At 36.2% G+C, this 26,506-nt stretch overlaps 2 protein-coding genes across 3 annotated transcripts; both read right to left on the reverse strand.

Moving 5' to 3' along the window:
- Positions 1-912: 912 nt before the first annotated feature.
- On the reverse strand, positions 913-15,021 carry rrp12 (ribosomal RNA processing 12 homolog). Its single transcript, XM_048205263.1, has 34 exons — positions 14,790-15,021; positions 14,300-14,517; positions 14,117-14,200; positions 13,936-14,012; positions 13,744-13,849; positions 12,972-13,088; positions 12,228-12,366; positions 10,414-10,541; positions 10,222-10,320; positions 10,000-10,091; positions 9,809-9,920; positions 9,612-9,712; positions 9,411-9,525; positions 8,970-9,112; positions 8,741-8,862; positions 8,547-8,611; positions 7,331-7,493; positions 7,037-7,191; positions 6,735-6,802; positions 6,454-6,547; positions 6,197-6,355; positions 6,022-6,102; positions 5,653-5,758; positions 5,446-5,553; positions 5,105-5,262; positions 4,908-4,996; positions 4,642-4,800; positions 3,180-3,346; positions 2,967-3,077; positions 2,833-2,876; positions 2,657-2,732; positions 2,218-2,285; positions 2,028-2,110; positions 913-1,940 (listed from the first exon to the last, which is right to left on the reverse strand). Exons 1-34 carry the CDS (start codon positions 14,926-14,928, stop codon positions 1,841-1,843), a joined length of 3,846 nt encoding a protein of 1,281 aa, XP_048061220.1. The 5' UTR covers positions 14,929-15,021; the 3' UTR covers positions 913-1,840.
- Positions 15,022-19,633: 4,612 nt separating this feature from the next.
- On the reverse strand, positions 19,634-25,778 carry ubtd1a (ubiquitin domain containing 1a). 2 transcript variants are annotated; one of them, XM_048205264.1, is made up of 3 exons: positions 25,239-25,778; positions 22,317-22,544; positions 19,634-21,061 (listed from the first exon to the last, which is right to left on the reverse strand). In XM_048205264.1, exons 1-3 carry the CDS (start codon positions 25,318-25,320, stop codon positions 20,679-20,681), a joined length of 693 nt encoding a protein of 230 aa, XP_048061221.1. In that variant the 5' UTR covers positions 25,321-25,778; the 3' UTR covers positions 19,634-20,678. The 2 variants fall into 2 exon arrangements, with proteins under 2 accessions (XP_048061221.1, XP_048061222.1); XM_048205265.1 differs by lacking the exon at positions 25,239-25,778 and adding an exon at positions 23,943-24,353.
- Positions 25,779-26,506: the final 728 nt, after the last annotated feature.

Raw genomic sequence — 26,506 nt, forward strand, 5'->3', positions numbered from 1 at the left:
CTTGAGCAGCAGATCAGCATATTAGAATGATTTCTGAAGGATCATGTGACACTGAAGACTGGAGTAATGATGCTGAAAATTCAGCTTTGCCATCACAGGAATAAATTACTTTGTGAAATATATTCAAATAGAAAACAGTTATTTTAAATTGTAATAATATTTCACAATATTACTGTCTTTTACTGTATTTTTAATTAAATAAATGTAGCCTTGGTGAGCAGACGAAACTTCTTTTAAAAACATTAAAAATCTTAGTGGTTCCAAACTTTTGGACTGTACTGTACTGTATATATATATATATATATATATATATATATATATATATACATATATATACATTTGTTCTTTTTCAGGGCTGTGGTAAGATAACACTGCTAAATGATTTAGATAAAGAAACGCCAGTGTTTACTTTAAAAAGACATACCATTAATGAACTGCACTAAATTGGTTTAGATGTCTCATGAAGTCTAAACTAAGGTGGATGTTTTACAGAAGCAAATTTCAGCCAATAAATAATGCTTTGGTGAATCATAATTATGAGATTAAAAAGTTATAATTATGGGATAAAAAGTAATGAAAGTCAAAATTATTATCAATATTAATTTAGATTAAAAAGTCGAAGTTGGCATAGGCTACTGTCATAATTTTGAGGGAAAAGGTCAAAATTGACGTCATAATTAGGAGACATTATTATGAGATAAGTCATTATATCAGCCTATTAACTAAAAGAAGTCAAAATTATGATTTACTAAGTCATAAATTGAGATAAAATGCATCCATAATTTTAAAATTCAATCCAAAATTAATTTAACAAATAATGAATTTATATCAGCTTTCATGATTATTGTTTTACAGCATAAGTCATAATTATGACAAAAAAATAACAAAAAAAATTATGATACCAAGTCATGATTATTATTTTATTTTATTTTTTTATTGGGTGGAACTAGGAATCCATAGTTTTGGTTTATGTTGGTGTACATTCACAATGCATAAAATAACTCAATAGGCTTTGTCATGCATCGTCAATGAAAGATGGTTCCCAAAGCCAGCTGTAATGGCTAAAGCCAGCAGACGCCACCATAAACATATGAGCCTGTATCACTCTACACTCACTGGGACCATCAGGGAAAATCCAGTCGAGCTTATTGGAGTAAGAGGACACGTCTGACCTCCAGCAGACCTCATTCACTCTCACCCACAGCTGGGATCTATGTTAACACCACCAATATCCTCTGTGGAAAAACTGTGGTACACAATATCAATCGCTCCTGTAACATTTATGAGATTTAAGACTTTGAAGGGCACTTGGGGATTACTTTATTAAAGCGTACCTTGAATGAGATCTAAAATTTAAGAAAACACTATTGTTTAACTAATGTCATGTTTCCATTGTTTTCTTGGGAAGGTGTATAATGCACAGGCAAAAAGCACAAGGGAATATGGGATTATTTAACCTAAAAAAAAAACTGCATGACTGATAATCATTGATCATGTAATTTTCTTCACGTGTATTGATTAGAATGTCTCAAACGTTAAAAAAGGGGGAAAAAAGTATAAAGCATAAAATGAATGAAGGAAATACAAACTACTATTTCTGTAAAGACAAAGTTTCACTTCATACTATTTTCTGAACATTTTATTTTCTGTCCAACACAGCAAGTATATAAATACATTAGGCAAACGCTATTATTATACTGCTATTTTCTTATATTCCAACTATAGAAAACATCAACTAGGACCTCTTGAAATCATCGTTTAAAGAGACTCTTCCACAGGAAGTTCACAAAGCATTGCACAGATGAGGGCAGATCTAAGAAGACCACAACAAGGACACATCTCAGGCTTTCCTCTTCTTCAGTATTCTCGTTCCAGAGAGCGCTCCTTTCTTGGCCCCTCTGACCATGCCTTTGAACTGGCCTTGGAGTTTGGCCTTTTTCCTGTTAACACAATTAAGTCATGTTTGATCAGCTGCATCACTGATATATTTAAGGAGAAAGCGTGTAAGGACAGAATCTGTTCCTTACCTGCGATTGAGCTGGGACTTCTTCAGAGGAACGTAAGCATACGGGTCACACTTGCCTTCCTTCTTAACATCCCCTTTTCCCTTCTGCAATGAACAAAGAGGTTTAGCAGAGGTCCTTCAGATGTTCATTTTAAATGTTGGTATAACATATACAAAATGTTCTGCGAAGAAATAAGCTCATTACTTCTCACCTTAGATTTATACTCTTTCCCAAACTCTGGCCGTGCACCCAGAGGCCTGTGGATTCCAATGCCACCAGCTGAGAAGTTCAACAATACATAAAAATGTTAAAATGTTCAGAAACATTATAGAATAAATTTATTATAACAATATGTACTATGGTAATTCCATTATATTCTTTGAAGAACACTGGAGTGCAATGGCAAACATTCATTTGAATGATACAAGTACCAAATTTAAAAGCCCCCAAGAAACATGTCTGATCAGGGGTTCTGTAAATCTGAAACCAGTCAGTTTGCACATCCTTAAGGCCTGTTCACACCAAGGAACAAGTACTAATGATTATGATAAAGAATTTTAAAAATCTTTCTAAAAAGAAAGGCAGAATCCACACCACACACACTAATGGCACATTTTTAAATGAAACTCAAAATTATGTTGTCCTCCTACCTTTATATTTCATCGTAGGTTTCACATTCATGTCATCATCTGAATCGTCATGCATTTTCCACTTTGGATTCTTTCTCTGTTCAACAAAGAAAAATTAACATCACACACTCCAAACCTTTTTGTGCATTTCTCAATTCTGTTGATTACGAAGAAAATGAAATACAAAGAACACCCACAGTTTTGACTCCCGCCTCTTCGAGTACATCATCCATTTCAGCGTCTGGAGAGATATATGCATATTAACATACAGTGGTTTATTAAAATAATAAATGCAAGTCAATACACTTCAGCAAAAATGATCAAGTCCCACCTTTAGTTTTGTCATCATCATCATCCTCTTCTTTGATGATCAATCGACCATCGGATGTCACCTTGAATCCATGCTCAGCTCTGGTAGCCTTCTTTAGGTTGGGGTTGGTGGCTATATCAAACAGGAACAATATACATAAGATATATTAATGCACATGATCAATTTAATTTGATCATGACTGAATCTAAAGGAACATATGGAAAGACCTCTTACCCAGAACTCTCTGCGCTGCTTTTGGATCAAGGAAGTTGAGTGGTTCGTCAGATACACCTTCCTTTAACCAGGCCTGGCCCTTTTTCATTGGCTTCTTTAGCCCCTTCTTGGGCTTCTCGTCTTCATCCGAGTCAGCAGAATCAGTCTCAGCCAGAATGTCCTCAATACTGCAAGGAAACAAAAGGACATTAATCCAGGAACATTTGAAAATGGTATATCTGTTTCAAAATGCTCCCGATCAATACAAGAGTTTTCCAAAAGTTGCTCATCCACATTGAAAATGCATAAATCACCTTATTGCACATGCATTAAAGGTGCTAAAGAGGATCTTTTCGTCAACTTGAGAATCCAAAGACTGTTAGTGAGTTTTTGAAATGAGCGCATGCGTAAGAACAACCCCCCTCCTTCGAAGGAACGCCTCCCAAAACTCGTAAACACTCGTATTGGAACACGAGTGTTTACCACCGGCATTCGCTGTGTCGTGTTTTTTGGATTCATTATGTCGGACTCACCGCAGGTAACTCATAATCTGCAGTTGTTACTCCTGTCTCCTGACAAAAACATTGCATGCGGCGCCTGTGGAGTGTGGAAAGTTACTGGAGAGCGCAGCCGCGCTCGTCTCTCACAAGGAACGTCACGGCAGTGATTGACAAGCCAGAGGGCCAATCGTTTACGCGATGATTGCGTAAACGATTGGCTGATGTTTTTAAGGCCCTACCTCATGCACAGATGATGTATATTAATATTATTCCTTTCAGTGCACCTAATAAATAGTCTTTTATCAGTTAGTAAAGACAGTTTCAAGTAATATTGCAAAAACGTATAAAACAAAACATCCTCTTTAGCACCTTTAATAATAAAAGCTCTAGAAATGATACCAAGAGAGCAGAGTTCTCAAGCAGTTCTTCTGGCATGATCATTTTATTAGCAAAATATCCCTATAGTGGCGTCAAGGTCATACTCAAAATCGTATGGTCAAAAACACACCTGTCGTCATGTTCTGGCACAGGACAGCAATTGAGAGTCAATTTTGTCTCATCTTTGCAGGAATGCAATATGAAGGAACATTAATCTTTAGCAATACTATGCAAGTAAATAGCAGGCACAAGAATGCCAGTATAACCATAGATATAGGTACAATATGCGTCACATGACTAAACATGCGTCATTGTTTTCGAATACCTCAGTTTTCAGTCCACACTACAAAGTACAAACAGCGTTTTCAAATTCATCCACTTGAGAGAGCGTTTTCAAAAAGCTCTTTCTTCGTTGACAAAAATGTAGAGAAAAAGATGTTTTTAAACTAAAAAGTATTAGTGTGGACAAGGCCAAAATAAAATAAAACATCTCTCTGAAGCATAGTCCAGCACTGTCAGCTAAAATATTTCCAGATGTACACCACACAAAACAGTCACAATACATCAATCATAAAAGCAAAAGATTTCAATTGAAAGCTTTGTACCTCTCTCCTTTCACTTTAGGTGTCTCGTCCTCAGTGTCTGAGTCGTCCTCTTCGGTCTTGACCACGAGTTTGCGTCTCTTATTTCTGGCCTCCGTTTTACGGATATTCACTAGGACCTTGTGTTGATCGGCCGGCAACATGCTTTTGACCAGCTCAAATCTGAACACATATTACATTATTAATCATACAAAGTTTAGAGAATAAAAGAAAACACATAAAGAAACAAAAGGATTGAGTGGTTATGTTTGGTTAGCCGCTTAGCTTACCCAAATTTCCTAATCATTTTGGTATAAATACTCTTGAGTTTCACCCTAAAGTGTCTTCGCATATCATTCATATTGCTGATACCTTCCATCTGCAAGATGATAGAGAAAAAAATAATGAATAACATGGCCATTTCAGTGGACACTTCTTAAACACTTTTTGAAAGTTCAAATATGAACATTCTTTCTTCCTTACTTACAATAACATTAACATGGCTGGCTAAAACCTTGACATCTAGAGAAAACAGGAGAACTTTTAGGAAGCCAAGAGAGGCCTTGACAATGTCTCGTGTCCTGCAGCCAAGCAGAAGACAGACATTGTGTAGCAGCTGCTCCAATGAGGACACATCTATGGAATCTGGAGATAGAGATGAGACTGTATTTACACATTAATTTTTGCTTTACAATCAAACAATGATTACAAACATTTAATGATTCTTTACAATTGTTAATATCACTAGTGTTTCACTTTTTTTTTGCAGAGAGCAAGCCCTCAATCATAGCTCAAAAGTAGTGTTTTAATAGAAGCGGTCACTCTCACCTTTGTAATGGAACACTAGCCTGGTTAAGGCAAGAACTGTGCAGGTGATCATCGTTACAGAGCCAGTAAGTCCAATGTACACATGGCCTAAAAACTCATTTATGGCATCTGACAACACATGATTATGATAGATAATTATTTCAGCTCTTCACTTAGCAACATATATTTCAGTAATGAAAATAAAAATATAATAGATTTTATTTTCACCTTTTGTGTTCCCACAAAACCGCAAAAATGCATTTCCAATCTCAACCAAAAGAGAGTAGGCATTTTTGCGGGCACCGATAGACATTTCCTTTGTGCAAAGAATGACCTAAAACACATTTTTAAAAAATCCCAATATTATAGCTTTTATAATGAATAACACTAATTTAAGACGGTTACACTTTGTTTAAAGTGTCCTTGTTACAATGTAATTATACATTTGAATACAGAGTATAATAATGAACAGCCTGTACTTACTATAGGGTTTAGTTTTGGGTTATTTGCATGTGATTATGGTTACCGTTATGGTAAGTACATGTAACAAGGACACTTAAATAAAGTGTTACCGATCACGCTCTATGCAAGACATACCTCGGGAAGCAGAGCAGTAATGAAATCATGGTGTTCTTCATTGATCTGCTTCACTATGTGAATCAGACACTTGAGTCTAGGCTGAAAAATGTCAAAAAAGCACCACATATTATTCCATTACACATTCTCAGTACAAATGTGATTACACTGTGGTGTGTTTTTTCATAGCTCTCACCCGTTTGGCGGGTGACGCCGCAGACGTCAGACTATCTAGCAGCATTCCCTTCAGCTGCTCAAGATTCGCCAGAACAAAAGCCTTACAAGATGCTCTCTCTCCACCACACATCTCCTCAAGCACTCTATAGGCTTTTTTCTGGATGCCAGCATCCTTGCTCTATAAACACACATATACGCAGACAAACATTACATGAAGTGCCCTCAGAACGCAAAGAGTGAAAATATGGTTTAAAGTGGTAATAGGAAGATCCTCACCTCCACAAAAGGTTTAATAAATTCAAATGTCTGGGTCATAGATGGTTCATCCACAAACGGAGCCATTGCAACAATCAGGTCGATAACTGCAAGCCTATAAAATATGAGCCACTCATTTTCTGATGCAACATATTCCAATGACACTTGACATGCTTGGTTTCAAAATTATGCAATATTCAGGTTTCCATCGAGGTCTCTGCCTTTTTATAAGTATCTCAAAGATCTGTTGAACATACCTAAAGCCTTGTAAGAAAGACAGTAAAGGTGTGGAGCTGAATTACCTTGTGAACTCAGAGTTGTCTGCATTGTTGAGTCTCTCCAAGGCTTTGTGCAGGAACGTGCACGCCATCTGAACCAACAGGAAAAGATATTTACAACTGACAACAAGAGAGCAAATTTGCAATGAAGTAATTTTACATTTGTGCATTTGGCAGACACTTTTATCCGTCCACATTTTATCAGTTCTAGCTTTCCCTGGGAATCAAACCTATGATATTGGCATTGCTCTTCTGTTGGAGCTACAAGCCAGAATGTAGTTCTTGCAATTATGTAATATATTTGTTAACATGGTCTATGAATTTACCTTCTGGTCTGTGATGGTGAGGTAAACTCTGATTGTCTCCAGGACAGCCATCCTAGCAGATGCCATCTCTCCTGGTTTAGGCTGCTGACTATAGACATTAAACAGGATGGGAAGGAAGTTCTTGGAGAAGCGACTTAATTCAGACTTCTCTTCCTCTGCAGATTCAATACACAATCATAAATCTCAATGAGCAGTCATCAGCAAAAATGTAGCCAAAGCAATAAAAAAAAAAAAAACGAACACAACGAAGAGCTGTTCAGATTTTGAGACAAATGTTTTAATATCTCAGCTGACCTGTCTCACAGCTCTTGTTGATGAGAGTCCGCAAGGCCTGACAGATGCACAGGCGGAGGTCAGGGCGATCATTGAGGGCCATACCCAGAGGCCGAGCAATGTTCTTGAATGATGCCAACAGATCGGTGGGTTTAGTGCAGAATCCAGGTAACATAGTCCATATCTGGAGGGGAAAAATAACATTTTAAACATTGGAAAAGTATGTTGTTGTTTTTCTTGTATGTACATATTTTCAGCATTACAAATGTTTCTATGTACATAGTAAATATTAGTTTGAGAGAACTGTATACAAGATATTTTGCTTGTGAAAGTAGTCGGTTTAAAAGGTTTACATGGAAGATGGGGTGGGAATCAATAGTTATTTTTGCTAGAAATAAGGTTGTTACAATATTAGAATAAATAAATAAAAAAATTAAGAACAAAAGAAACATTAAACAGGACAAATTAATAAAATAGAGCAGTTTATTTTATTTGTACCCTTGCTCGACATTTTTCAGGTAGAACAGAAGAAATACTACATAAATTGAATAAAGTAAAAAAAATATTGCATGGTCTAAAGCGATAGTTAACCCAAAAATGACAATTCTGTCTTAAAGGGATAGTTCACCCAAAAATGAAAATTTGATGTTTATCTGCTGAGGTCTGATCGCGCTCTGACAATAGCAGTGATGTCTAGCACTCATTGAAGTATATGCGCGAGACATCACTGCCGCTGTCAGAGCGCGATCAGACCTCACTAAACGAGTGCTGAACGCAGTTGGACATAGTGGTGTATTAGAGTTAAAAAATATTATATAAATACTGTTCGGTTTCTCGCACAAACCGATCGTTTTGTGTCTTAGGACATCAATATGTCGTCACGAGCCGCAGGGTTTAATTTGGATTTGTCTGTGCATGTTTATTGACTCATATAAATGGTGTTACCATTGACTCGCATTATTTGACTGACAGACAGCAACGGTTGGAGTTAAAAATCCTCATTTGTGTTCAACTGAAGAAACAAAGTCACCTACATCTTGGATGCCCTGGGGGTAAGCAGATTAACATCAAATTTTCATTTTTGGGTGAACTATCCCTTTAATTTAGTCACCCTCATGTTGTTCCAAACCTGAAGTTATACATTTTTGGGTTAACTACCCCTTTAACTGATTTTTCAGCCATACATTGTGAATGGCACATTATTTTGACCATAACTGTGTCAAAATACTTATCTTACCTGCATCTGTAGAGTCTGATACACTTTTGCCATCAGCTTCTGTCCTGACTGCTCCAGTTCATCAGCTGATATAAACAAGAGAATGAGAAATTAAATGTTGTTAAGCATGTGCATATAATACAGTAATACAGACACTAAAAAACATTTTGATAAGTGAATTACAATTTAAACCGCAGTGTGTGTGTATTACAAACCTGTCTGTTTAAGTTTGTTTGCCAAAGGGAAAAAGTGTGATGTGAAGTAAGCCAGCTGAGTGTTCTTCACGTGATCTCTTATGACCGGGATCAGCCAGCTGCGCGGGAACTCAAGGTCATCACTGTAAACAAACATACACAACACATTTCACCACATTAATAACTTAATTTTTCATTCAAAGCACACAGAAGAGTTTTTAGACTGAGAAGCATCAGCAGAGTAACTCACTCTGTCCCAGTGATGAGGAGGGGCACAGCGTTCAGGACCACCTCTGGACCCATGCTCTCCACCGCACTGCCCACAGCCAGATCCAGCTCCCCAGAAAAGGGGAACTGAGGGGTGGCCCGCAGGTCACTGAGAGACTGCAAACTCTGAAGATCGCACACACATATTAATCTTTGAGTAAACTATCAATGGGACACAAACTTAAAAAAAAAAGAAAAGAAAAAAATAGGATTTAATATTAGGCATTTTTAACTACTATATACTTAGAATAAAAAATAAGTATTAGGAACAATGTATTTATTGTGTATTACAAAACAAGGATAGGTTTGGTGGTATGAAAGGGTCAAAAAATACATTACAGAAATGAATTACATACAGATAATTTTGAAATATAAATACAATGTTCAAAACATGTGTATATTTACTTTCTTTTCTTCAAACTACCTTAATCATGAAAGGATGAGCCTGTTTTCCTGCAGCTCGGTAGAAGCAGCCCAGGATCTGCAGCACAAACGGCCAAGAGGCATGAAAACGATAGGACAACCCTTCCTCCACAATACTGAAAAAGAAAGGTCAGATTTTAGAAAGACCGGGCTCTAGAAAAGGACATGACATTAGGACAGACGGGGGTCACGGGTAGCTCACTGAAACATCTTCAGGATGTAAGCCCCATTTCCAGTTGATGTGTTTGTTAGAACGGGTTCAATCTCAGCATTACGGGCAGCTACACACTCATTTATCAGAGTCTGGAGGGAGAAAAAAAAAAATACACAAGAACACTAAGACAAATTCACTTCTGAGTAACAACTGATTACGCTGCTTATAGACAACATGTGGCAAACCTTAAGAGTCTGGGTTGCAGCAGAGACCACTTGCGTGTGCGGGGATAAAAGACACGACATGGCGACCGAGAAGAGGCGAGGAAGATGACCGAGACTCAGAGAGCTCTGTAAACTAGAGCCCAAAGATGATGGAATGAGAACGATTCCTCAGCAAGCTAGCAAACAAAAAACTAAGTGCTGAAAAGGCCTACCTGGAGAGATGAACATGGGCCTTTTCCATTACAGCAAGCCATGCTAGTAAAGGCTGCAGATCATTCTCACTAGGAACATAGTCATATAAAGCCTGGAAGGAAGGTGTTTGATATACGTGTCAATCCATACAGTTGAAGATGATAAAATTAAAAGTCAAAAATAAGATCCAGCACAATATGTTTTGAATTCATATGCATGCGTTTATAAATTGTGACACTCACTGTGATGATCTGGGCATTGAGCTCTGCAGACATACTGGAAGGACTGGGTTTGCTAATGAAGAGCTTGTGGAAAGCCTGCATCGCATTTGCGGTCACCAGCTTCAAAGAATCAGAGGCAGGTGTTGAGAATGGAAAAATCAATGGAAATCAAATAAAAATGACAAAAATATACAAGTTAAACTGCTCTCCCACCACATGGCTCAGGGTCATGACACGGAGAAGGGTCTCACAGCAAGACTTGACTGAGTTCAGGGGGAATGCAGACAGCAGGTCCTTCAGAAGACCCAGCACATGGAGAGTGGTTGTGTCTTCTTTGCTGCCTTGAGTCAAATAAAAAGACAAAATATTTCATATTCTATCATTATAATAAAAAACTAGACATTTTAAACTTCATTGGAATGGTACGAAACTTGGTGACTTTTGTGGCAAAATATTTTTTTCCACACTCAGGTTATACTTGTATTTGTTACCCCTCTGGTGGTCTTTGCTCATTTTAGATGAAAAAATGTTATGTTTTGAACTTTTAAAGGTGCCCTAGAACCAGTTTTTACAAGATGTAATACAAGTCTAAGGTGTCCCCTGAATGTGTCTGTGAAGTTTCAGCTCAAAATACCCCATAGATTTTTTTTTATTAATTTTTTAACTGCCTATTTTGGGGCATCATTAACTATGCACCGATTCAGGCTGCGGCCCCTTTAAATCTCGCGCTCCCTGCCCCCCGAGCTCTCGACTATAATACAGTGCATTTACAAAGTTCACACAGCTAATATAACCCTCAAATGGATCTTTACAAGATGTTCGTCAAGCATACTGCATGCATGCGTTGGATCATGTGAGTATAGTATTTATTTGGATGTTTACATTTGATTCTGAATGAGTTTGAGGCTGTGCTCTGTGGCTAAAGCTAACATTACACACTGTTGGAGAGATTTATAAAGAATGAAGTTGTGTTTATGCATTATACAGACTGCAAGTGTTTAAAAATGAAAATAGCGACGGCCCTCTTGTCTCCGTGAATACAGTAAGAAACGATGGTAACTTTAACCACATTTAACAGTACATTAGCAACATGCTAACGAAACATTTAGAAAGACAATTCACAAATATCACTAAAATTATCATGATATCATGGATCATGTCAGTTATTATCGCTCCATCTGCCATTTTTCGCTGTTGTTCTTGCTTGCTTACCTAGTCTGATGATTCAGCTGTGCACAGATCCAGACATTAATACTGGCTGCCCTTGTGTAATGTCTTGAACATGAGCTGGCATATGCAAATATTAGGGGCGTACATATTAATGATCCAGACTGTTACGTAACAGTCGGTGTTATATTGAGATTCGCCTGTTTTCCGGAGGTCTTTTAAACAAATGAGATTTACATAAGAAGGAGGAAGCAATGGAGTTTGAAACTCAATGTATGTCTTTTCCATGTACTGAACTCTTGTTATTCAACTATGCCAAGGTAAATTCAATTTTTGATTCTAGGGCACCTTTAACATTTACTACATTGGAATGGTACGAAACTTGGTGACACAATCATTGACATATCAGGACATTATTCTTGTTCAAACTGGTTATACTGGTATTAATCACTGTTTGGATGCTAGGTGGTGCTACATGGTAATTTTCTGAGCAATTTTTCTACACACTAAACTAAGGCAGTTTGATTCTAAATTTTGAATTGCGTTTTAACTAAAATAACTTAAAAAGTATAGAAAATTAAATGTACACACTTAAAAGACTAGTTCAAACAAAAATGAAGGACACATATGCAGTGAGGTGTTAGAGTAGAGTGCCTATGTAAAAAGCTGCATGTGTTTACTCTACCTGGGTCCTGCAAAGAAAAGCATTGTTTGTAATTTTCCTAATTTTGTTCATATTTTTATTTTACTTTTAATATTTAGTTATAGCTTTAGATTGAGTAGGTTTTGACCCACTATGACACGCAGATATCATTGGTAGTTTCGAGCATTTCAACAGTAAGAACATGAGTTCAGCTGACCTCCTGACTGCTCCAATTCTTTGCAGCAGAATTTGGCTGTGGTGACGGCTGCTGGGTGGTGACTCGGGGCATTATCTGAGAACATGAAGTCGCTGTAGCGAAGGATGGAGCAAACACCCTGCTGTGCTGCCTTTCGCACCTGCAACACAAGGACGTAATCATCGTTCAGAAACCTCAGTCATGTGGCAGTAAAGAAATAGTGTATCTTTTGAGTTTTACTATAACAACAAGTGCTGGATATGACTACAATCTTACATGGCATAAAAAATAATGGTTAAACGGATCGTTGTTGATCCGTGATCCATACGGACCAAACCCCGCAGTTCGGCACGCATGTGATTCACGGATCAATTGCAATTTTAACCGCAATAGAATGAAAGGTTATCATTTGCACGTGTTTTGTCTTGCTAGTTTACACATTAAATAGATATAAATCCATTCCAGCGCTAGAAGAGGCAAAAGAGGATTTAATTTGGTATCGCATACCATGCTGTTATCGGTGCGCACAGACGCACACACACAGAGAGAGCGGCACGTTTCAGATCACTCGCAAAATCCAAATTGATTTCTCTTTCGCGTCCTCAATGCACTTGGATGGACAAATACACACATTATGTCAGTCAAAATACCCCTCTCGGCAAGTATTCTTGTAAACGGTGACTTTCGTTGAACCACTAATAAAAAGAATTCTTGTATCAACAGTAACATTCCAGCGCTGACTGGATTAGAATCAAACAGACAGACCTTCGGTTTAGAGTGTACTGTGAAGACCAGCAGGCCATGGTACACCTGTAGAGTTGATGGGTAACTCCACACTGACAGATCCTGTTTACGCAGCAAAGTCGCCAGACAGGATAAGACCTGCAAGGAATATAGAAACAACCAACTTTAGTGTAAAATAATAAGAGGAGACACAAAGCAGACTTATTCCTCGCATAACAATGTCATTACTTTGGTTACACCTCTGGTGGTCTTTGGTCATTTTAGATTTAAAAAAATATATACATATGTTTTGAATTAACATTATTACTTCATTGGAATAGTACGAAACGGAACATGGTGACTTTTGTGGCACTTGCTTTATGAACAATGTGGACTTGATTATAAAAGACTAAATGGTCTTAAAGTCCCACTTGTGGCTGTCAAATGATCGTGAAGATCACAAGAAATGAATGGGAAATACAAAAAAATACAAGTTCAGAAAAAATTTTTGGGGTACAAACTACAAATTAGCCATGATTAAGTAGTCCAACAATTTCTAGTCTGCCTTCCATGCATTGGATTTTAAAATCCTTTAATGTTTTTAACTTAAACATTGTATTAATTGTTTTATTTTATATAGAAATAGTGCATAATTCCGAGTTGAAATATTGGCTAACACCATGAAACTCCCTCTAAATACAACAAAGAATAAATATTATTGAAACAAAATAAAATACATTCATTTCATAAAAAAAAAAAAAAAAAAAAGTTACATTATTGTGTTGGGTTACATTTATGAGAAAAGTGTACAAACCCATCGAAGGCAGGACAAAGAGTCAGAATTGGCATGGTTTGACATCACATCCATGAAGGCTTTGGCTGTGTCCGAGAACTTTTTCTTAAGCACTGCAGCTGGCATCCTTGAGAAGATAAGCAGAACATAACTTATCCCAATCAACAGGCCGAGCCAATCTAAATCACTACACTAGAAATTCATGCCGCTCACCTTTTCATGACCAAGTTAAGGAGGTATGCAACAGCTGCCAGTGACTCGCTGCTATCTACAGCCTCAAGTGTCGTCATCTGCCGATTGAAATGGAAAGACAGTCATAGGTTGATCCGAAGAAAGCGTAGACACTTTTGAGCATTTTGACCGTTGAATTGATTTAATGGTGACTTTAATTTACCAAGGCTGCAAAGTACTCCGTCTCGGTCTCCTTTCCTCCTTGAGAGCGAAGCACTTCAGTTACGGCTGCCAATACAGCACAGATCTGAAGAATAAGACGATGTGAATAAAACACATATCATATAATCTAGTAATAGTGACAAAAAAAATACAGCTCTCTGACCATCAAAAAATGAATACAAACCTCTTTATGTGCTGCAGAGTTTGACTCCCAGTAGCGCTGCACTTTTCTAAAAGTGAGGTTGGAGCAGTCTGACAGTCCACTGAGAAAAGTCCCAGAGGTTTTCTCTGTGAGGGCTTGATCTTCCATGGCATCTCCTGCCACATCACCGCTTCTCTGCAAAGATCCTGACTGAAGCTCATTGTGGAGTTTCAAGGCATCTACTGTCAGATCACTTTTTTCTGTTTGAATAGAAAGAGGTTTGATGAAACTCACATTTACCTCAAGCATGCCATCTAAACACAATGTTATGACATCCTATCCATGAATTCAATCAAAAGAAAGGGCAGTCCTACTGACAGAAATGTAAAAATATCTAATGATTTAAACTACTTTATAATAAACGCTAAAATAAATAAGTCGTCGCTCTCTAAAAGTTCCCAGGCAGGATTTTTAACTTGTTTACAAAGTTCGATCAGCTACCCACGTGTTGTCACGCAGGCCAGAGTCTCACCTGAGGGACGGCTGAAATATCGGCTCCTCGCGGCTTTTCGATAGCGACATGTCTCCGGATTGCTATCACTACTGTGCCCTTTCTTCCACCGCCTTATTTTCTGGGCTGCTCCAGATTTTAGTTTTCCAGACTTCACCATTTTTGCAGGTGGAAATCCTTACAGTGCTACAAGCACGTTGAGCTCTCCTCCAGTCTGCGTGTCGCGCTTTGCAAGCGTCATCATCGTGCGTTTTCTTCTTCTTCATCATCTCTCTTGTTTTACGGCGGATGACATCCAGCTTATTGGTGCATTACCGCAACCTTCTGCTCCGGAGTGTGGATCAGGACCACCAAACTTTGCTAAAAGGTTATTTTTTGGTTGCAATAAGAAAACATAAAAAGAACGTTACCAGAACGTTAATTGGAATCTCAAAAAAACAAAAACAAAAAAAACAAAACAAACAGGAACCAAATACTAACATTAGGGGAGCAATTTTTTTTTGCTGGGGCCAAGCTAACAATTTTTTTGGTTGCCAGAATGTTCTTTTTTTACAGTTTGTTTTTGGTTAGCCAGGAAATTTTTCTAAATGGGAATAGAACATTAGTTTTTGGTAATGCTAACGTTCTCCTAACATTATTCTAACATTCCCCTAACTGTCATGTTCCTGTCACTTTCCGGACTCTAATTCCCATAATCCTCCCTGCCAGTTACCTTCACACACTCCACACTAATCACTAATCACAACACCCAGCTGCAGCACATTAACCGGACTAAATAAGACTCTCATTCACCACACATCATTGCAAGGTCTTGTTTATTCTGTAGTAATTCTAAGCGTTATTTACCCTGCCTGTTTCTGATCCTGTCTGTTTCCTGGTTACGATTCTCTGATGCCTGTCCTTGGACTGTTTGTGTTTCCTTGATTTTGTGAATGATATCTGCCTGTCCCGATTCCCTGCCTGTTCAACAATCACGATTCTGCCTGCTCTCTGCCATACCTGTTTGCCACTGTTTGACCCTTGCCTGTTTAACTACAAACTGGATCCGATCCTGAATCCCGCCTCGTCACACTAACGTTATTCTAATGTTATTTTAATATTCCCTTAATGTTATTCTAACATTCCCCTAACGTTATTCTAACATTATTCTAACATTCTTCTAACGTTATTCTAACATTATTTTAATATTATTTTAACGTTCCCCTAATTTTATTTTAACGCTCCCTTAATGTTATTCTAACATTCCCATAACGTTATTATAACATTATTCTAACATCCTCCTAACGTTATTCTAACATTATTTTAATATTATTTTAACGTTCCCCTTAATGTAATTCTAACATTCCCATAACGTTATTATAACATTCCCCAAATGTTATTCTAACGTTCCTATAACGTAATTCTAACATTCCCCTAATGTTATTTTAACGTTCACTTAATGTTATTCTACTGTTCCCCTAATGTTATTATAACATTGTTCTAACGTTCCCCTAAAATTATTCTAACATTACTTTAACAATATTTTAACGTTCCCCTACTGTTATTATAATGTTATTCTAACGTTCCCCTAACGTTATTCTAACATTATTTTAACGTTCCCCTAATGTTATTTTAACGTTCCCCTAATGTTATTTTAACGTTCCCTTAAATGTGCAATATGTAATATTTTTGCAGAAAACAAATTGATGTTATATAGCTCAACACGTTTAGTCTTATTGTTTAAATCTAATTTTCTTTTTTTTTTTTTTGCAAGTACCATGCTTTTTGCCTGGCAAGTCCAGAATGATATATCTTATACAAGATATATCAGTCTGGTCAGTCCGCCCTCCGTCGCGATTCGAGTCAACTCCAAACCGTACCATGCAATCAGATTTGTTTATTTCAGTGACGCAAACAGCGTCACTCTAGTGCGGCGAAAGTCCCTTCAATATCAACAAAGATTGCGCACGGGAGACCCGAGAGTTTGTTCTATTCAGCCGTGAATTCTGTTTTAAATGACCAAAAACACATTAATTATTTACTTTTCGCTGTTGACTCTCTTGTCGCTTTGCTAATGTCATATCCGCCCTTCTCTGATTGGTTTACTCCGCTTCCTGTTTGCTCGGATTTGCTCCACCCTAGAAATCGAATTGATTCAATGGCCGACCAGACTCATCCGCTGGTACAGTGGTGAGGCTGGATTTTCCAGGCAACCATGCTTTACCATGCCTCTGAGGAAAAAAACACTATTTTATTATAATGTTATTTTAACGTTATTATAACGTTATTCTAACATTATTCTAACATTATTTTAATGTTCCCCTAATGTTATTTTAACGTTCCCTTAATATTATTTTAACGTTATTCTAACATTCCCCTAACGTTATTCTAACGTTCCCCTAACATTTTCATAACATTATTCTAACTTTATTTTAACGTTCCCCTTAAATGTTATTCTAACGTTCCCCTAACGTTTTCATAACATTATTCTAACATTATTTTAACATTCCCCTAATGTTATTCTAACATTCCCCTAACATTATTCTTATATTAACGTTCCCCTAAATGTTAGTTCCTTATAAACGTTATTCTAACATTATTTTAACATTATTTTAACATTCCCCTCATGTTATTTTAACGTTATTCTAACATTATTCTAACATTATTTTAACATTATTTTAATGTTCCCCTAATGTTATTTTAACGTTCCCTTAATGTTATTTTAATGTTATTCTAACATTCCCCTAATGTTATTATAACGTTCCCCTAACGTTATTATAACATTATTTTAACATTCCCCTAATGTTATTCTAACCTTATTCTAACGTTCCCCTAACGTTATTCTAATATTATTCTAACATTATTTTAATGTTCCCCTAAATGTTATTTTAAGGTTATTCTAACATTATTTTAACATTATTTTAACATTCCCCTCATGTCATTTTAACGTTATTCTAACATTATTTTAACATTATTTTAATGTTCCCCAATGTTATTTTAATGTTCCCTTAATGTTATTCTAACATTCCCCTAACGTTATTATAACATTATTTTAATGTTATTTAAACATTCCCCTAATGTTGTTCTAATCTTATTCTAACGTTCCCCTAACGTTATTCTAACATTATCTCAGCGTTCCCCTAAATGTTATTTTAACGTTATTCTAACATTATTTTAACATTATTTTAACGTTCCCCCATGTTATTTTAACGTTATTCTAACATTATTCTAACATTCCCCTAGCGTTATTATAACGTTCCCCTAACATTATTCTAACATTATTCTAACGTTATTTTAACGTTCCCCTAATGTTATTATAACATTCCCCTAACATTCCCCTAATGTTATTCTAACATTCCTATAATGTAATTCTAATGTTCTCCTAATGTTATTCTAACATTCCCCTAACGTTATTACATTATTCTAATGTTCCCCTAACATTATTTTAACATTATTTTAACGTTCCCCTAATGTTATTCTAACATTTCCCTAATGTTATTATAATGTTATTCTAATGTTCCTCTAACGTTATGATAACATTCCCCTAATGTTATTCTAACGTTCCTGTAATGTAATTCTAACGTTCTCCTAACGTTATTCTAACATTCCCCTAATGTTATTCTAACCTTATTCTAACATTCCCCTAATGTTATTCTAACATTATTCTAACATTATTTTAACGTTCCCCTAAATGTTATTTTCACGTTATTCTAACATTTTTTTACATTATTTTAACATTCCCCTTATGTTATTTTAACGTTATTCTAACATTATTTTAACATTATTTTAATGTTCCCCTAATGTTATTCTAACCTTATTCTAACATTCCCCTAACGTTATTCTAACATTATTTTAACATTCCCCTTATGTTATTTTAACGTTATTCTAACATTATTTTAACATTATTTTAATGTTCCCCTAATGTTATTCTAACCTTATTCTAACATTTCCCTAACGTTATTCTAACATTATTTTAACGTTCCCCTAAATGTTATTTTAACGTTATTCTAATATTATTTTAACATTATTTTAATGTTCCCCTCATGTTATTTTAACGTTATTCTAACATTATTTTAACATTATTTTAATGTTCCCCTAATGTTATTTTAACGTTCCCTTAACGTTATTCTAACATTCCCCTAATATTATTATAACGTTATTCTAACATCCCCCTAAGGTCCAGTTCTGGTTTATTTCTTTGCTCTTGGCTGACATTTGGCATTGCTATGGCCTGCTTGTGGCAAACAGGAGCGGTCTGCCTAAGTGCCATCATTCCACACCACACGTGGCCCAAATCATCATACCACGCGTGGCAGATGTGGGCCGGATTTGGGCCGGCACAAAGTTGCTATCTGGGAAGTGTCATTTGGAATGTTGATAATGATTAAACACTTCAGTCCCCTCCAAAAGCACCATTTTAGGTAGCCTATATAAAGGGATGGATTGTGTGTGTGTATGTGTGTGTGAGAGAGAGTCTGTTTTTTTATTTTAATATTTTAATGAATAATGCCTATTTTATTACTATTTAAACCAGTAAATAATTTTAAGGCAGCGTAGCCTTAAAAATGAATGAAAGTGCATGAAATCAGGGGGTTAGAAGCTGAATAAAAAGTAGTTCTCAATGTGCGTTACAAAGTTTATTCCGTACTTGTACTTGTATTTTTTTTAAACACTCGCTTTATTTTTTTCTTTGTTAATTGAGCTATTGTTGTCATGTCATTGGTCTTAATGGCCATGAAATATGTATCATGGCCTGTTTCACATAACTAAACATGGCTTGTATTAATCGAATTAAAAGATCAAAAGATGAAAAAAAGGATTCTATTTACTCATACATGGCAAGACATATGATGATTTGATGTTAAAGGGAAAGAAAAAGGAATTGTCAGTGAGAAATATATCTTTATAAGTTGTTTATCAATACATTGTATTAAAAATAAACCGTGCACTGGTATTTACACTGATACACAGACTGACGTGTTTTGAAATTTCTATTTAATTCCATTCATATCAGAGAAAAAAAAAATCTGATAATAAATCATCATGCCACAAAAGCCAATTTGTAAATGAAGCCAGCCAACATTTTTTTCAATAGAAAATTCAACAAATAATTTAAAAAAAAACTCAATTTGTTTTGCCACAGTATAAAAATCAGTCAAATTTAGTAAAAACTTGTGAAATACTGACAGTGAGATTGTTTTTTCTCCAGATACACAATTAGTTACAATTCTGTTTCTTAATGAAACAATATATTACAATATAAAATAATTGTACAATTTAGAGTTTTTAATGTCAATAAACAAACCTTGTAATTTTTAATCATTTAAAATTCATTTACATTAGAAATCATAAAATGAACCTGACTGTGCTAAAATAAATTACAAACCTTGATAAAAGCATGGTTACAAACAAATGTAAAATGTATACATATTGCTTCGGAATATGAACACAAATTATGACTGGCAAATAAAATCGGACAGAGTACCAAAGTTTTTTTGATAACAGATGTAACAGACAGATTTATAAGTCTCTGAACAGTCTAAGATTAAAGAAAATCAAAATGGCATCATGATGCAATAACCATTTAAACAGTGTCTTAATAAGATTGAAAAATCCTTGCACTATGAAAAATTCACCCTCTTGAAAGTAGTCTATGCCTGCTAAGCAGTTGACTGTATCAAGGATCAAGGCAAAAGATACCATATAGAATATGGAAATGATTATCCACACAACATACGGATATTAAAACCAAGAAGGCAATATATGTAATTTAGTATAACACATTTTAGTATGCTACAGTTAAGATGTTTATATAAGAAATGTTTGTTCTTCACATTTGGAAAAGAAATCCGACCTGATCAGTGGGCTACAGTGGAAACATAAAAGCAGTTTTGAGTTTATTTAGTCCTGGTTCACAGTTTTGTCTGTTTACTAGTTGGGAACAATGGGCTGAATAACAATGACCTGTATTACAAAGTCCTTCTGGATCTTGGTGTCCTGTAAACGTGTTTTATCCGTGAGGAGCTTTCCAGAGAAAAACCAGCGCTGATTGATGGTATCAATATCTTCCTGAACTTGAAGCTGTTTCTTCAGCTGACGGATGGAATCGGCCATAGTGGCACTGAGACGAAGGTCTTTTCCGGTGGAGAGACGCACCTTCAGCTGGAACTCCTTCTCTTTCTTCTCCGGTGGCTCAGTGGATTCAGACACATTATGATCGTTGCACTCAGAGATCAGGTTGACTGGAGGAGCCAAGCAGTATGCAGGGAGCTGATAGCGGTTGCCCAGTTCATCATAGCACTCCATAAGGGATCCTGAAAGAGCAAATCAAATGCTATAATTCAGCTCAAATGCTTCTGTCATTAAAGCAAATGTGTATATTTAGCATGTGTACACAGCTGTTCAAAAGTTTGGCTTCTACATTTTTAAAGTGTTTTTGAAGTCTCATCCTCAAGCAAGGCTGAAATTATTAGATCAAAAAATTGTATTATTGTGAAATATTACAATTTTATATATATATATATATATATATATATATATATATATATACACACAACAGTTTTGTCTGGTTCTCGAATCTGATTGGCTGATAGCCATGCGATATTTCAGCGATAACAGCACTCTTCCTACCTTTTCACCGTTTGTATCACTCCGCTTGAAGTGACCGTCATGGCGGCCGATCAAATCAACCGTAATTTTTAGAAATACTACTTGTTGTACCACGAACTGTAGTTTTAATAGTTTTTTAGGCGAGAATGTAGTTGTTTAGACCTGAATTATGTGACCTGTATTTAATAATAGCGCCTATTTTACAATTTGTTTTGACGTTTTCGGAGATGCGAACTCCAGGGCGTCAGCGGGCGTTCAGTGCTGGTGTACCCGCCAAGAACAGCTTAATCTCGGCCAGTGCTTCGGGGGTTTACCGCTGGCTCTTATAGTGGTTAAACATGAGACATAATTCAATTTGAGTACATAGAACGGGCAATCTTTGGTCTTATTAATCTATTATTTGTTCCAGAGCAAGTCGAATTGTGCTGTTTAATTTGATAATAATTACCTCATCATTATCTCGCTCTCTCTCTCTCTAATACTGTACAAAATTCAATGCGTTTCAATGAAGCGACTCAACGTTCCTTCGTTACTAGTTCTAAAGTGACGTTTTAGAGTTAGTAATGGAGGCTTGGTCCAACTGACAACTTGAGATTTGAACTTGAAGTAGTGCTGCACTAAAGAGGGTTTTAAAGACACTCCGTTGTTCTTCTTATTTATTTACACACTCGTGCCGTCGAACTGTTGTATAAACGCAATATCACACTCGTAGCCGTGCGATATGGCTGTATATCAGCACGCTGTGATTCTACTCGTGTGATATTGCTCATATATGTATATATTTTAATGTAATTTATTCCTGTGATGGCAAAGCTGAATTTTCAGCAGTCTTCAGTGTCACATAATCATATATTCTGGTTTGGAGCTCAGAAAACATTTCAATTTTGAAAATGGTTGTAGTGCTTAATATTTTTGTGGAAACTAGTGATCTATGAATAGAAATGATGTTTAAATGTTTACCATGAGGCAGTGTGATGCTGGCTCCATCTACAATAGCCTGCGCTAGTTCATGGTCGTTACATTCAATCGCTACAGCTGCAGCTTTTAGCGCGTCCCAGATCTCTTTACGGCCATCAAAAGCTGGAGCCGTGTCCCAGAATTCATCTCTTTTACTGCGCAGCTGGCCCTCTGTCATAGGATAGTCACTTTTCCACTTGGGCCTATCTTTCTTCAGGGGCTCATTGCGTCCTACAGAAGAAAAAGATATCAAGATAGAAATGTTACCTTAACAATAACGGGATCATTTAGAGATGCATTAAGTAGTCAGTCCGATATGACATTTGCAAAAATCCTGTTTTGCAAAAGGGGTCCTGACCTCTTGTTAAAGAACTAGGACAACAAACACATGTAACACATGTAACATCACAGCTTTTGCCCAAATGAGATTCAGTGGGCCTGAACAGATTTCCCATTCTAGAAGCTTTTTTTTTTTGACGTGTAGCAAAGATAAATCAATTTCATCTAAGCTCAGAACTCTTGTTCGTCAATCGCTCATTAAAGTTGCACAACAAACAACAGTTTAATAACTACTTGTCCTTTAAATGAACTATGAACCCTTTATAACAGATCAAATGTAATAATAAACAATAACAATCAATATCTTCATCTAAACCACAGGCTAAAGTCAAGCCAGCCAAGCTCAGTGTCACCTAAAGGCAAAGAGCTCATGTGGGCCAAAGGGAAATCCCTTTGGGAAAAAAGCTATTGGCTCAGAAATGTGGCTGAATCATTTGTATACAAACAAAACGTGACAGAATCACAGTACAGATTTCAAAAGAAACTTTGAATCTTCCTCCAACCGTGATAAAAGCCTGCTCTGGAGTCAAAGCAATGGATACATTGGAGAAAAACAAATTATTTATAGTGGCTGAGATTAAAGCCTTAATCGGGTGATGCAAAACAGGATTTAGTGGCCTCTTTCCCATCATGCATCACTCCTAGCCAGACGAGAGTTTACAAAAGTAGAACGCCACAAAACAAACACACTGCAACATTCATCATTTTCATTTTAACAATGGACACCAAAATAAATAAAAATCAAACCATTTAGACACAAGTACTAAACTTTACCATGTCATTATGCATTTTTACGATAAAAAGACCATAAAAATCATGTATGTTGGCTAACTTGGCTTATACAGTACAAGTCCATGATGTACAGTAATAATCCAGCATGTACTGTATTAACACGCTGGGATGCCACACTCATACAAATCAAACTGACTCTGTAAGTCAGCAAACTAAACATGGCCAGGCCATCTGGCCTCTTGCGAAATTACAAATCCTTTTCAATTACTAAATACAGGAGATTAAATTGTTCATTTAATTTGGCTTCCGTTCAAATGGCAGGACGACTCCAGTCAGAGAACAGGTGACTAAATATGAAACTGTTTCAAACTAAATAAAATTTGCTAGCATGACCAAAAAACTACCAAAATTTTCATCAGATTAAGGGTCTTGGACTACATAATAAGTATGCTAATGTACACAGTAAATCAACAACCTTCAACAGTTCCAATACTTCAAGTATCTCTAAACAATCTTATCACATTTGATCTTACAAACAGCTACAAGTAAGCTACTTACTTTTGAGCACAACTGTTACCGTTGGTTGATAGTCTCTCGAGTTTGCAACTCCCATGGTCTGATTCCTTTAATCAGTGAAAATTTACTGGAAAGTCGCTCCTATGAGTTCATGCAGGTGTTTGAGGGACAATCAACTCCACATACACGGTGCTATAAGATGTCACTCACAGTGTCAAACTCAGCTAGTAAATCCAGTTTCTTGTACACAGTACACGCCCATCACCTGTTTTCTGAAACTAAAACTAAAAATAACACTGTACAAATATAAATCAGAGCTGGCCACCAAGATAGCTTCTAGGACCAAGAAATAGTCCTTGCTTTTACAATTTCTGGCTTGGGTTTAGATGTATGAGTGACTTTTCACAACAAACTTAATCCAGTCTGCTCTATTTCAGACCCGGACAGAGAGTCAAAAATAAACTGTAAATCCCAGGATTGTCCAGAGCAGGTGCAACCAAGCAACTCCACAAATAAGTCTTATCTAAGATGTCCCAATCTTAATGGATTTCCAAGTAAAGGAAGAACATTCATTTTATAATTTAAGCAGAGAAGAAATCCACAATTCATTCAGAACTCTGTATGTCCAATATGTCAATCTTCTATGCACCATGCATCAAAATGAAGTCAAGGAAAACTTAATAAAACTTCAATACATGTTTCACATGCCTCTGAATCTTTTCCTTGTGTTGGGGTTACTTGAAGAACCAGTGAAAGTCTTTACAACAGGAACTAATGGGTTCTATAGTGTAAGTCCTGCCCACGGAAAAGAAAGAAAGTTAACTGCCCTTTTTGAAATGGTGCCTAGAAGTTTTTAAGATGATTTAGTTTTCAAAATGGGGCCTGGGGAAACCCCAGGGGACTGCAAGGAAGTGCTGGGGGTTCTGTGGAAAAGTTTAGAGCTAAACAGTGTATAAAATTTAAAATATGTAAATAAATAATTCAACAATACAGTACTATAATAATGTCATTTAACAGAAACTAAATATTTTTCAGATAATATTTTAAATGAACTTATTTTTCACTGTATAATTTGGTCTTTATACAAGAAACTAGACTATAAATTCTTTTAGATTTTAGGATGGGGGTCTCGCACAAGAATGACAGTGGCATCTAAAAGATTGAAACTATCTAAGGTTCCCATATAGTGCCTTTTTAGAAGATACATTCTCAAAAATATCAGAATAAGCTTGCAAAGGCAGTGTTGATGCAGTAGGACAAAATAGGTTTCTCATTGAAGGAACATCAGATGCATTTACACTATTTGCAAACAGAATTCCTCGGCAGATCAAGCCTTACCTCCTCGTTTGGAGCTGTATCTGGATGCGTTCCTGGAGGACAGGCGAGACCTTTGATGTATCACTCCAAAGCAACTTCCCATTACTCAAACTCACATTAGGAGCAAGCCTCGAATGCCTGGATGCCCGACTAAATGCATTTCTACAGGATCCAAAATGTAAAAAGTGCCTGTTGGTGACGTCAGCAAATGATATTTTGTTGTTGCAGATTAAAGTTTGTGTCTAGTTTACTGTTTTGTTCTGTTGTCAGATGCATTATTGTCCGAGGAGAGACACAAGCCCGTTGTATTCCGCTGAGTCGACATTTGTCTAAAAGACTTAATCTGGTCTGATCAGTAAACCTTCCACCAGGAAGACAAATGAATCACACTAATGCAATCAATGGATAGTTACTGATAATCTAAACTTGATATTTACTTATCCTCTGAGTTAAACGCACATATCCTCCCCGATGAAGTCCACATTCCTGTTGGCTCATGAAGAAGAATAATTCATTGTAGAGCTAAAGGATGATATTAGTGACGTAGTAAATCTGACTAGAGGGCGCTCGTGCACATTATCGTGAGCGCGGCTGACTCTTCTGAAGTTCTGCGGAGAAACAGCAGCCAGGGTCACTGAATTTTTGCAGCCGCTGCCATTTTCTTCCTTATTCTGGAGTTGCAAGCCACTATTTCTTTATTCTCGGTTCCTTTTAATTAATGTATTTATTTTTTGTTGTTTATTTTCTGTGAAACTGCTTGTCTCTCTAATGTTCACCAAATTCTCCTTTCCAACATTTTGTTTTTATCTGCCTCTGACTTCACTTTGTTTAAAAAGTTTGTTTTAACTTTTGAGTTCAGTATTGTAATAAATTCAAAACCATATTAAACACATACAGTGCTTATTATGTGTACTTGGTCTTAACTACTCAAGCTGTTTGATAGAAATAGTCAGAAACTGCACTGTATAAAACTTATGAGGTATTAAGTGCAAATAAATGTTGATTTACCATCATAGTAAACTATATTTAGCCATATTTCATGAAATAAAATCTTTAAAAAAAAGCAGATGTCTCCATTTATAAATTAATAGTTTACTGGTTTTACTAATGGTATAAAAAGATTCTGAAATGGTAAAATGATAGTACACTGCCATCTAAAGGCAGTCATTTGTAATTCACAGTGATGCGTTTAAAAATGTAAAAAAAAAAACAATAATAATAATAATAAAAAAAGAAAATAATATATATATATATATATATATATATATATATATATATATATATATATA

Source organism: Megalobrama amblycephala, linkage group LG10, assembly GCF_018812025.1.
Source record: "Megalobrama amblycephala isolate DHTTF-2021 linkage group LG10, ASM1881202v1, whole genome shotgun sequence".
NCBI classification, from domain to species: Eukaryota; Metazoa; Chordata; class Actinopteri; order Cypriniformes; family Xenocyprididae; genus Megalobrama; species Megalobrama amblycephala.

What these genes read in the sequence shown, in the direction of transcription:
- rrp12 (XM_048205263.1), bottom strand. Translation starts at nt 14,928, where the DNA reads ATGGTGAAGTCTGGAAAACTAAAATCTGGAGCAGCCCAGAAAATAAGG. An exon ending in AGAATTGGAGCAGTCAGGAG is followed by an intron (nt 10,542 to 12,227) that starts GTCAGCTGAACT and finishes ATTTGACTCAAG; the next exon opens with GCAGCAAAGAAGACACAACC. An exon ending in TGATGATGACAAAACTAAAG is followed by an intron (nt 2,877 to 2,966) that starts GTGGGACTTGAT and finishes ATATCTCTCCAG; the next exon opens with ACGCTGAAATGGATGATGTA.
- ubtd1a (XM_048205264.1), bottom strand. Translation starts at nt 25,320, where the DNA reads ATGGGAAGTTGCTTTGGAGTGATACATCAAAGGTCTCGCCTGTCCTCC. An exon ending in ATACAGCTCCAAACGAGGAG is followed by an intron (nt 22,545 to 25,238) that starts GTAAGGCTTGAT and finishes TTTCTTCTGTAG; the next exon opens with GACGCAATGAGCCCCTGAAG. An exon ending in CAGCATCACACTGCCTCATG is followed by an intron (nt 21,062 to 22,316) that starts GTAAACATTTAA and finishes TTGCTCTTTCAG; the next exon opens with GATCCCTTATGGAGTGCTAT.